This window comes from Poecilia mexicana, unplaced genomic scaffold, assembly GCF_051168715.1.
Source record: "Poecilia mexicana isolate PSO_F unplaced genomic scaffold, ASM5116871v1 scaffold_4, whole genome shotgun sequence".
Taxonomy (NCBI): domain Eukaryota; kingdom Metazoa; phylum Chordata; class Actinopteri; order Cyprinodontiformes; family Poeciliidae; genus Poecilia; species Poecilia mexicana.
The window spans coordinates 5,626,299-5,638,942 of record NW_028263373.1 but is presented as its reverse complement, the minus strand read 5'-3'; the positions used below and the strand labels follow the sequence as shown (position 1 = coordinate 5,638,942).

The 12,644-nt window shown below is 37.6% G+C and overlaps 2 protein-coding genes across 2 annotated transcripts in view; both read left to right on the top strand.

Annotated features, from left to right (window-relative positions):
- LOC106926380 (glypican-5-like) overlaps nucleotides 1–2,526 on the top strand; it is a 57,685-nt gene extending 55,159 nt beyond the window's left edge. Inside the window, exon 11 of the mRNA XM_015001257.2 lies at nucleotides 86–2,526. Coding sequence (XP_014856743.2) covers nucleotides 86–184 — 99 coding nt within the window. The 3' untranslated portion in view covers nucleotides 185–2,526. The remainder of the gene's footprint in view (nucleotides 1–85) is intronic.
- An 8,505-nt stretch (nucleotides 2,527–11,031) lies between these two features.
- Nucleotides 11,032–12,644, top strand: part of gpc1a (glypican 1a) — a 39,966-nt gene continuing 38,353 nt past the window's right edge. Inside the window, exon 1 of the mRNA XM_015001262.2 lies at nucleotides 11,032–11,704. Coding sequence (XP_014856748.2) covers nucleotides 11,554–11,704 — 151 coding nt within the window. The 5' untranslated portion in view covers nucleotides 11,032–11,553. The remainder of the gene's footprint in view (nucleotides 11,705–12,644) is intronic.

Sequence of the window (12,644 nt, the reverse complement as noted above, 5' to 3'; positions counted from 1 at the left end):
ACACCGATTTATTGAGATGTATCTTTAAAATGTTATTGCATGACATTATTCCACCTTGCTTGTGTTTTCATTTTATTTCTTTTAGGTGGCTGTTCACGGCTCAGCCCATTCGATGACCTTTGAACCCCTGACTGGGTTAATTATTCCTCTGCTCCTGATGCTGTCGCCATGGGAACGCCGCTGACAACAAAGCCAGTGAAGGTTGAAGGAGGACCGCGTGCCGCCATGTTGGATTCGTGACGGTTCAGCCGAACTGTTCTGATTGGTGGAACAAGCTGCTGGTGCAAAGAACACCTTTTTTACTATTACCTGTAACTGACCTACCTGTGTTTGTGTTTAATGGTGATAGGATAGTTCGCACAGCATTACTGACGTTTTTTGGAGAAGATGTAAATACAAGTATATATAAATTATATATTTATATTGAGAGGTTCAGTAGATCATAGCCTGATGTGTACATTGAGTTTATTGTGGAACAAAATGGTAAAATGCTAGGATGGTAATGAGTTTTCTTATTTCAGTATGGTCAAGAAATTAATTTACGTTTACCTTTTTGTTACCACTACAGCAAAACTCCTGCAAATATGTAATATTTGTCAAAGTGAGGATGGTGCATGCAGGGAGGTTCTTTCTTAAAAGGCTAAACAAACTTATCTGATGCTTCTGCTGCTTGCCAGTCTGTGCACACTGGTCTCGCCTTGCAGGGTTTATCTCCATAGGAAGACTTTGTGATAATCTGACTGCAAAAGGTATCATTTTGGACATTTTGTCATCATGCCCTGCAGTGTTTGGATTTCTTAAGCCAATAAGAAACATCCAGGTCCAGGTTTTTATTGAGGAATTTGGTGACATTATAATTTTACTAGTTAATTTGGTCAGATGCATGAATTAGCAATGTGGTGATTTTGCAAAATACAGTTGAAAAACCACCACATTCTAGTGCAGAAACTTTTTATCATGAGTTTTGTTGAAATTCTCTTGTTTTCATTAAGCAAATTTATTTCTGTAATTCCAGTTTGCGACCGATGGAGATGCAGCTAGCTGGCCAGTAAGGCGAACTTTAAAGCTCATTGGTTGAAAGCATTTCCACTGCCATGGACCCCTTGCATGTTATTGTTTACGTCCCGAAATTTCGCGCATATGCACAAGGCAGGAAGGCAAAAGGATGATTCTTTTACTTGCTATCCATAGCCGCGTTGCAGCAGCAGAACGACTCTGTTGACAAAATGAAACCTGGAGATTTAAGTATTATTAATTTAGTGCTATGCGCCACTGCAAAGGGAAGAATAATGCTGGAAACCCATTGAAGAACAACTCAAAACCACTTTTTTTTTTTTTTTGGTCTTTGTATTACAGCTACACTTTCTCGTTGCCATAGCAACCGGAAACGACGACACTATACGTTTATATTCAACACCAACAAAGACAAACATTTCCCACACAAAGAACATTAAGTCCGTTACAGTTTCATGCTTTCAGGCTTGATATTTATTTTGCTATTATTAAAAAGTGATCGCTGTGTTAGATTAGCTAATAACTAAGCTAACGCAGCGGTGGTTGATTCGCTAATTTAAACACCCGCTCTACTGATGATCTGTCAGAGTTTGTGTTTAAGTCGCTTTTTAAAACTTTTTAACTGAACCGTAACACAGAGAATTCCACAGCACATCTACATGTTACGATTGTCATAGTCAAGCTAGCATAGCTGAACTACTTCCCTCTCCCTCACTACTTTTTGTATTTAAAACTTTCTCCTGACCTTGTTATTCAGCTGTCATTCTGCATCCCTTTTAATTTTATATATCAGGCGCACAGTTAAGTTTTAGCATATTATACTGATAACAGCTAAAACCAATGCTAGCCAGCAGCTTTTTGCCCTCCAGCAGGGAGATAGGGCGAGGCCTTGCGCTGCAATGGGTCAACTGTTTCTAATCTAATCTGCCTGGGCAGATTAAGAGAAAGCCTAGCACTGAATATATATTCACCAAAATATGTGCAGTTATCTCAGTTGATACACTTTATTTATGATTTATCTGCCAGATAAAACATCATCAGAACAAATATAATTGGGTATCAGCCTGTGAACGCTCTGCCATCATTCTCAGTTTGAGTGTAAAAATGTACATGTGCACAGGAGTGTTGTATTTAGATTGTGGTAAAAAACAAAAAAGGCTTCACCAATTTCATATTTGAAAGGTTATGTTTGAATATAAAAGATTTATTTTCATATACAGTATTTTTTTAGGCATATAAAGCACTTTTGTATCATTAGGCTGATGAAATGATGACTATTTCTGCATTTTAGGTGTAATTGATTATAAGTAAGTGATAGTAAAAGAAAGTATTTTGTAACAAGTTACTACTTTATGACAGATATTAATAATTCTGCAAAAGTTGGAGCAACACCACTCATAATCAGTTGTACAGAAAAGACTTTCTGTTCTTTTCCAACAGCAAAGTGCTGGGATTAAGCTGAGCTATGTCATGGTAAAAAAGTTAAATAAATAAATTACTACATCCGAGTGAGCCAGCTCCTCCAGTGCAGTCATGTTTGTGATTTTCTGTTCCAGGAAGCAGGTGCAAGCAACCTGCTAGCTCTGCACGTCTTTCTGAAAACCACGACGACGATGAAAACTAAACCGGTGACCTAAATGTGATTCCTGCTGCTGCACCGCACTCAGTCCTGCTGCCCTGCCGTGCCACTAATCATCACTTTTCATTATTAAAAAACAAACTAGAGCTTTGTCTTGAATAAACTGTGCAGTTGCAGTTGATCAAACTTGGAGGGAAAAACAAAAACTGAATGCATTTTGCTGCTTGTTGCCTGCTTCTCGGCGGTGCATCAGGTTTGACCTTCACAGTTCGAAGAGTGCGAAAAGGACCAAATACAAACTGTTCACAAAAGCCTTTGTCTGTTATATCACTTTATGTGGGTCAAAGGTCACCTGTGTATGAATGTCTGTGTGCAAAAGAAATATATATTTTTTTCATTATTCACTAAATCTTAGCAAATAATTTTTTCTACTTTCTACTGCAAATATCTTTGTACACTTGAAATAAGACAAACTAGCTTACAAAGAGCTTTTCAGCAAGAATTAGCTTCTTTTAAGCAAAACATTCCTTAATATTAAAAATGTACTTGTCCTGGCAGATTATTTCACGTATAATATAGGAAAAATTTTTTTGCTATAAGTTGAAAATAAGTGACTGTATGTTGCTGAAAAGTTAAATTTTTAGCTTAAAAAGCTGATGGTAACTAAGATATATTGAGGCTTTTATTTTGAAAAGCCTGGTCCCAATTCCAACATCAGATAATTGGAAAAATAAAATAAAAAAAACTTCAAGCAAATTTATACACAATATGAGGAAATGAAAGCTCCAAGAAAAAATACTGAGATGGATTTCCAAATTTAATCCTGAAAATAGTATACTATTATAATAGCATGTCTTTTTGTGTGTGTGCATTACTTTTATTGAGTTAATACATTTTTAAAAATATCCATATCTACATTTTGGCTAGAATGGCAAAACACAAAATCTTACCATGTAACTTTGGTCTGGTTTTTAATGCAAATATCTTAGTATGATTGAAATAAGACAAAATTAACTTGCAAGTAACTTTGTAGGAAGTTATGAAGGCTTGCTTTAAGTCAATAACTCCTTAATATTGGTAAAAAATTACTGGTTCAATTGGCTGGTTATTTCACTTTTAACAAGTTATCTTCCAGTGAAACATACTTTTTCATCAGTATTAAGGAATTATTTACTTAAAACAAGTCTCTATATCTTGTTGAAAAGTTACTTCTAAGTTAGTTTTGTCTTTTTTAAAGTGCACTAGAACCTAGACCAAAATTACTTGGTAAGATTTCGTGCTTTTGCTCAAAGGAAAATAAATAAACCAAGAAGCAGTAGGCAGATGCGATTTCGTTGCTTCATCCTATCCATCCTCTTCTCCAGTCTAATAAAACCAGAGCTCTTAATTAGTTTGACCCTGGCTCAGATGCATGATTGATGGTGGAGCTATAAAACGTATTCATCATCGCCACGGCGTTCAGCCTTCAACGTACACAGACGACGACGGACATGTTGCTGATCAGAGCTTTATTGATGTTTGAGCTATAAACACATAAGTTATTAAAAACCTTGCTCAGAAAGCACAAATGATTGTGATTTATCTTTATTACGTTCATATCCTTATGCCAAAGGACTTGTTTAATGACACCACTCTTGCATATGAGCCATATGAATGTCCGTTGTTTCTAATTGCTTCTGGGTTTATAAAGTGATCCGGAGTATCGGTTGATGGAAGCTTAGCAACGGTGGTTTGGCTTATATCTGCGCTGGTTGCTTGGGACTCATTTAATGTTGACGACAGACTGTTTTCACAGTTGGCATCCTCCTCATGTAAACTAAAGCCAGTATCAGGGCACACCAGCTGGAGCAATGAGAGATAAAGCGTCTCGCTGACGGCCGTTTTAACTGAGGTTCCTCTGAGAACGCCGACATCTTGAACACATTTATATTTGTTCCCCCACATTCCAGTTAAACCACAGTTTCTGTCATCTGCAATAATAACAACACGAGGCCACAGTTATACTAGCAGGCTTTTCGGTTTTTAGGTACACTGCAAAAACACAAAATCTTACAAAGGATTTATTTTTTGGTCAATTTTCAAGTTTTAATATCTTAAAAGACTTGAAATAAGACAAAAAACAACTTTTTAGCACAAAATAGGAGCTTGTTTTAAGTCGATGATTACTTATTATTCATTTTTAAAAGTATTAGAGGCAGATTATTCCACTTTTAACAATAAATTTTTCTCATACGTGAAATAATGTGCCAAAGGAACTAGTACTTCTTATTAGCAATATTAAGTATTTGTTGACTTAAAATAATCAGTCAAGTTTATTTGTATAGCATTCAGCAACAAGGCAGTTCAAACTGCTTTATATAAAAAACAAACAATAAAATAAAATAGATAAAAATGACTTGATACGGTTTTGTGTTTTTACAGTGTAGATTGTATCACAGACAGGTTGAGATAAATGAGGTGGCCTGAGTTACATGGACTCAGTTACATTTACTAAAGTAACTTTTTGAAAAAGTACTTTAGGAGTATTTTTACCAAGCTGTACTTTTTCCACTTAACTTTATATTTTGTTCTGATGAAGTAATTTTTAAATATGAAATTATTAAAAATTTGATCAGTTACTCAGTACTTGAAAATGTTTTTAAGTACTTTTGTTGGACGGCTATCTTTTACTTTTACTTGAATAAAATAAGTAGTGCTATTCTGACATTATTTAGGTGAAATGTGTGACACGTTTCCTCTTTAGTTGATTCTTCATTTATGAGACCATTTTTTCTTTACAATGAGAGTTAATCATTTAAGTTTAAAAAGCCAGAGACATTATGAACCAACATGTTTCTTTGAATGTGCTGTTCTGTTTTTCTGCCTTTGGCTGTGATTTATTCTGGGTGTGATTCAAATCTGCATTGGTTCACCTATTGGTTCTTCTGTGGTTAAATTGATTGTTCTGTTTGGAGCGCTAACCTCACCGTTCGTCAAGTTTCAACTCGCTCACATATAACTGCCATCCTGTCACTATTTATTAGCAGAGATCTTATCGTGAAAGACGGATAGCGCGGATCGAGAGCGTCTGGCAGGCTATCAAATTTTCATCATCATTATGACTCGTCTGTTGGTATCCAAGTACAACATTTATCTTGTTTAAGCATGTGTAGGTGTGTTTTGCCCCGGATTTGTCTTTGTATTTAGAGCGCCGCTGTATTGCCGATGCCACCAAGACAGACTGACGTGTGTCAAAGGCGCAGATGGCTTCAAATCTGCAAAAAAGGAAAAAGATATTTGGCTTCAGAGGAGACAAAGCAGAGCAGAAAATAATTAACTGTAACACACAGACTGGCAGGTTGCAGCAGGCTAAGCTGGTTTCTCTTTTATTACTTTTCTCTCTGACATCTTCACACTTGAGTGTGTCACTGGGAGACTCCAACACTGCAAAAACACAAAACCTTACCAAGTATTTTGGTCTAATTTCTAGTGCAAATATCTTAGTTCACTTGAAGGAAGACAAACTAACTTAAAAGTAACTTTTCAGCAAGATATAGGAGCTCATTTAAAGTAAATAATTCCTTAATATTGATGAAAAGTTCTTGTTCAACTGGCAGATAAATGAAAATATAACATGGGAAACATGTCTTGGTATAAGTGAAATAATCAGCAAATGGAACTAGAACTTTTTTAAAATCAATATTAAGTAACTATTTGCTTAAAGCAAGTTTGTATATCTTGATAAAAAAAGTTATTTTTAAGTTAGTCTTATTTGAAGTGTAGTAAGATAGAAATGCTTGGTAAGATTTTGTGTTTTTGCAGCGTGTGATTGTATGATGCGTTTGCAAGATCTCAAAGAAGATGAAAAAATGAGTTCTGGGTGGGTTTAGATGAAAGAGGACAGAAGAAGAGCTGAAACCTCCGCGAAGTGATAAAGCTGGTTGAGAGTTTTGTTTAATTTAGCTCTGACTATCTCAGCTGGCTTTGTCGTTCCCCTGACGTGTTTCAAAACAAAAACCAAAGCCGCAAAACTTTACCAGGACTAGGTTTCAGGGGAGTATTGATGAAAGGTCTCATTTATTTGTTACGTAACCTTGGATTCAAGGTGCAGACTGGTTTCCCTCGGCGTCTGACAGCATGTTGACACTGCTGCTGCGGTTGTCTCGGTTAACAATGAAATCCTTCACCTGTGAGGTGCCAAGAAGAAACTCAAGATGATACTTGTGCTCGTCTACAGACAATATCCACATTGTGGCAGTGGATTAACGGCCGACAAAGAGAGTCTGGAGCGAAAAACTGTTCCTAGTGTTGGTGTCTTAATCTAAAAGGATCAGAGGCACGATTTGCAGAAACTGCTTCATTCTTCGTTTTTTGTTTTATTCCTGAAATGGGAACCTAACAGTTGCAGCTTATTTTTCAACGTATTTCTCTTTAAGACTTAATAGCTTGTATGTTCTAATCCCTCCTCACACATTAATCCCAACAGCATTCATCCTGCCAAAGTAATAAATCTCTGGCTGGATTAACCGTTAGCCTGACATGACACAAGTGTGCGGACTAGAGAATTAACATGTTCCTGTGTTGGATTATGGGCTAGGGGTTGAAGCTTCTCGTCTAATTTGCAGAGATTTGGTGTTTGAAGGTAACGTGTGGAGTTCACAGACCTGCACAGATTACAATTTGAGGAAAAAAAAGTGTTATATTATTGATCTTTGACTGGAACAAGTACACAAAAGTAGTTACAAATGCTGTTGTCTAGACAAAATGCTTGTTTTTAAAGAGTTGTCTGGAAGGTGAGCAAGAGGATTTTAGGTTTTGGGGTCAAATAAGTTTACAAACATCAGATTTTACATTGAATTAAACAAACTAATGACAGAGGTCAGGTATGAAAGTCTGTCTTCCTGTCGAATCGTGTGCTGACTCACAAACAGATACAACAATTCTTAGATTAAGAATATGGTTTAAAGGTCTGTGGGCCAAAACTGGCCCGCCGTAGCTTTTTATGTGGCCCTCTAGATACTCAGTGTGCTTAAATTCAAATTAATGCAGGTTTTATCTGTTTGCTGCCAAATTATATCAATCAGTTCCTCGAGTGTCTTGAGAATTATGGTGGAAATTCACACAAAATCAACAAATCCCTGCACTTTTTTTGCACGAATAATTGGGAGTTTATTGCAGATTTTTCTCATAAATTGTCAAAAACTTTCTTACTTGTACTAAACAGGTGCCTCAGTCTTACATGATGTCAGATTATAGTCCTTGATCTGTACAGCGATTAATAAAAAGTCACATTTACCGTCATAAATAAGTGCAAATATCACAAATATTTCCAAATTAGTACCACACTTTGATTTGTATTGCAAAAAATAATTTAAAAAACCCACAAAATCTTGGAGGGACTGAAAAAATGTTCAATAATATTATTCAATTTTAAGAATTCATTGATATCTTAACAGTTAGTGATCAGGTTTTATCGATACGTTCTGGCTCAATCGGCCATTTAAGAACATTCTTGATTTTGATTCGGACCAAAACGAAAATGATTTTGACAGCCCTGCCCTAAACAATCACAGGAAAACCTAAAAAACATTTTATTAAGAGTATTTAGGGAATAGAGTAGATTCTGACTCAAAGAAATAAATGTTTTCTTAAATAAAAAGTTTGTGTTGATCGCTCTGAAAGGTTGAGACGTGCCAAAAATAAAACTTTTGCTGTGAATTTCAGGTGAGATTTTCTCTTTTTTGTGCTCAGTGTAGAAACTGCAGCTCACTCTGCTTTTAATCTCTTTATAGTCTAACAAAGTATTCTATTAATTAACTTGCCAAATCCGGAGTCTGACCCTTGCAGCGGGAAGGGTCTGCGGTTAATATCATCTTGCACGTTTCAGCTTTGCACTTAATTTAAAGGTAAGGAAGAGTAATTTAAACCCTTTGTTGCTTCATTGTCCCAGAAATCTCACTTTCTTTTAAGATGAATTTGTGCGGATGTCAGTCAAACTCTGGCTTGAGCCGCTGACCTTTCCCACTCAGCCTTCTGCTGATGGGCTTGATATGTGAAGGTTGGAGCCACTCAGGCAGTTCATCGCTCATATCTTCCAGGCAACAAATCTTTACTTGTCACCAGCCTCTTGGCAGAACTGCACACTGAAGCAGCGAGGAGTGTTTGCAGATGGCTAAGTGGCTCTTTGTACTTCTTTCTGCACACAGTATTTCATGCATTCACTTGTGCAGTTTTTTTCCCCTTATTTTCTTTTTACAAATATCTAATCCTGACCTCAGCATCAACTTTTAAGTAAGTGCATTTCCTCTGAAGTTTGATGGCTGGAGGTCAATTAAACAGTGCGTCGTCAGAAATGATTAGGTTAAATCCTTTCAGCTTTCAGACTTCCTGCCAAATGAGCTGAGATTTAAAGAAACTACATCTTAAATCAGACTATTTTTCAACAAGTGTTTTCCCCCCTTACCAATTTCTTCACTGCAAAAACACAAAATATTACCAAGTATTTCTCCTTTAGTTTTTAGTGCAAATGTCTTAGTATGCTTGAAATAAGACAAAACTAACTTACAAGTAGCTTCAGCAAGATATAGGAGCTTGTTTTGAGTGAATAATTCCAGATTATTTCACTTATGAAATTGAGAAAATGTTACAAGTGAAATAATCTGCCAATGAAGCTAAAACCTTTTCATCAATATTAACGGCCAATTGACTTAAAACAAGCTGAAAATTTACTTTTAAGTTAGTTTTGTCTTATTTCAAGTATTTTATTTGCACTAGGGACTAAACTAAAAATACTTGGTAAGATTTTGCGTTTTTGCTTTGTTGCAAGATAACCTGAATAAATACAACGCAGAGGTTTTCCACTGATGATTTCATTTCAGAATGTAGAAAAAGATTTATAAAGCAACCTAAGCCCAGGAGAAAAAGTAAATGCCTCCCTTGTTACACCATAAATTATTTGTGATGAAAAATAGATGAGTTGAATTTCACAGCCACACCCATAATTACTCCAACCTGAAGAATCAAGCAACCAATTACACAGAACCCGTCTGATACAGTTAAGTAGGCTAAAAGATCTTAAAAGGGAACACATTATTCCCAAACTTAAACAAACTGGAGAGCAGAGGATAAACAGATTTACTGACATCTGTCTGGAAAGAGTTGCAGAGTCTTTACTGAGGCTTTGACTACAGTGAACCGCAGTGAGACGTTATCTGCACATGGAGAAAACATGAAGCAGCGGCGAACCCTCCTGCTGAGCAGCTGAACGATATTCTGCAGCGCTCCAGGTTCGGGAGTGACCTAGTCAAAGTCCAGTGGTGGGACGCTGAGATTCAGCAGGCATGACCTCAAATTGCCTGTTATTCCATGCATGTCATGTTTCTAAGTTACACAAGTATTTTTGGTTTAGTTTCTAGTGCAAATATCTCAGAAAATAAGACAAAAAATAAGTTATAGGTAACCTTTAAACAGGAGTTTGTTTTAAGTCAGTAATTATTTATTATTGATGGAAAAGTACTAGTTTATATTCTCTTACAAATGCTTGAAAACTTGTTTTTGAAAAAGTTGACATAACCAGAAGGGAAACTTTTCCACAGGTTGGATTGGATAGTTTTTTTTTTCTTAATTTAATAAAATTGTAATTTTATGTGTATTGTATTTTATCTCTGTGAGAAAACAAAAACCCTACAAGAAAACTGTAAGTAAATATTTCAGCAAGCAGACTCACTTCTTGCAGTGAATGACCAGAAAACTTCTAATTAAACAGAAAAAAAGATTTTTATTACAAATCAAAGGCTCCTTTTGATAAACATCACACTCACTGCCTTGTGATTCTTGTATGTGTTCTGTAGAGACAGAAGCAGTTCTGATTTCCTGTGTGACTCGGATTCAATGCTCCAATTAACATCACCATGGAAACCTGGGATCAAAGCTGATAGGCAGCTGATAATCAATATCTTCTCTGTATTCTGTCAACTCAAATCGTTCTCAGAATTGATTAATGGACAAAGAACAGCCAACTTCACATTAAAGTAGACCAGAGCTGAACCATTTGTTGACATTTAAGGTGCCTGCTTTTTGTTCGTTGCTGTTTATTAATGAATTACTTTATTTTATCGGAAAACGCATCTGAAGCTTTTTCTTACTTTAGTCCCTTTTAGTACCTTTAGCGTCATTCTTTTGCGAATTTACTGCAAATATTGCAGAAAAAAACGCAAAACATTGATAAAAAAAAGAGAAACATTAGTTGGCTTTTTATTATTTTATTGTTATTAAAGGCAAAGAACCACTTGCGGTTGCAGACTTCTCTACTAATAGTACAGTTGAGATTTATAGCAATAATTGCTTGTATTACGTGGATGATTATTATTATCATTAGTGAAAAAAACTAACTAATCCGCGTGTAATCACTACTTTTCCGATCTGGAGGTGGCGCTGTTTAGCCCCTCAAACATGCAGCGCACACAAAGAGAGGGAGAAAGCATCAGCACTCTGAACACATTTCATTGTCCCAAAGCCTGAAGAGAGGAGAGTCACTGGCCAGAGCTGCTGTTTCCAGAAACCTGGCTCTAAATGAAGACATTTCCTCCCCATCCTGCCGCTCTCCAGCCCGCAGCCATGAAGCGGTAGAGTCGGCGTCGATCTGCAGCCGCAGCGTTTAACTGAGCGACACCTGCGCTCTCTCCCTTCCTCTGTTCCTCCTCTACCTTTTGTCTCGCACATCTCTGCAGCTCCCGGTCAGCAGCGCAGGAGTGGAGGAGGGAGAGGAGGTGGAGGAGGAGGAGGAGAGGAAGGAAGAGGAGCGGGGTGTACCTGACACCCGCAGCCCGGACCGGCCGCCGTCAGAGTTTCACTTCACCCGGCGCTTTGTGCGGTGTGAACGGGACACACTCTGAAAACTCTTTAGATCCGGCTGAACGCTGGAGAGGGCATCTCCCTTTTTGCGGGTTTGCAAGAGAAGGCGGACATCAGAAGGTGTGAAGATGCGCCTGTGTGTGCTCCTGTGCGCCGTGGTGGGTTTATGCGCGGCCCCGGGCTCCGTATCCGGGGCGGACAGGAGCTGCGGGGACCTGCGGCAGTTCTACACCGGGAAGGGGTTCACGCTGGAGGGAGTCCCGCTCACTGAGATTTCAGGTGAGTTTTCTGGATGGATTTGCAATCATTTGAGTGCTTAGAAAACAAACACACTAATTATCATGCTTTTTTTTCTTTTTTAGAATATTGATTATATAGTCACAGCATTTTGTGTAAATTAATAGCTTGCTGCAAAATGAGGCACATTGGAGGATTAGTTTCATTGACCATGAAGTGTTTTGTTCGTGAATAATGATACAGCACCTAAAGCCAAGTTTTGGGTTACTCACCCCCCGTTTCGTTGTTCTACATGGCAGCAGTGCAGTTCATGTGTCTCATTGTGTGTTGGCTTGAATTTTCTGTACCCAGAATGCCACATGAGGTGTTTCCCAGTCTATATGCCCCACCGGGGCACTTTCATTGTCTGCTGGGAGCAGGGTTAAGCTTCATATACTCATTAGTGGCTTTTATATTTAAAAAAGAAACTGGCTTGTTTTCATCTTATGGCTGTTGGGTAGCTACAGTGGTGTATCCTCTGGTATTCTTTCATTGGGGGCTGCAGGTGGGACTGAATGGATGTTGAATTTTCCTTGCATATGATTTGCATAAAGTAAGAGCTGCAGGGCATCACCTATGAAGAGAGGATGCAATTGCAATATAACTGAATATTGTGATGCGGATTTTGATTGCAGTGTTTGCATCTTTGCTGTGTATGTGTGTGTGTGTGTGTGGGGTGGGGGCACGGAGGGTGGGGGTAATCAGCGGGTGGAGTCCATCCAACTATCCACTCATATTAGTGGGAGGCACAATTTTAAATGCACGGTCTTTAAAATGTTATAGCCAATTGAATGTTGCACTTAAGCTGTGTGTTTTGCGATTTTACACGTATTCTGTTTATGAACATAGAAATAATTTATACTTGCCTGAGGCTCAAAACCCTGCAGACCCATAAATCAACTGCAGCCTAAGCTGCGGTTAATTTTAACAAGGGAAGAGATGG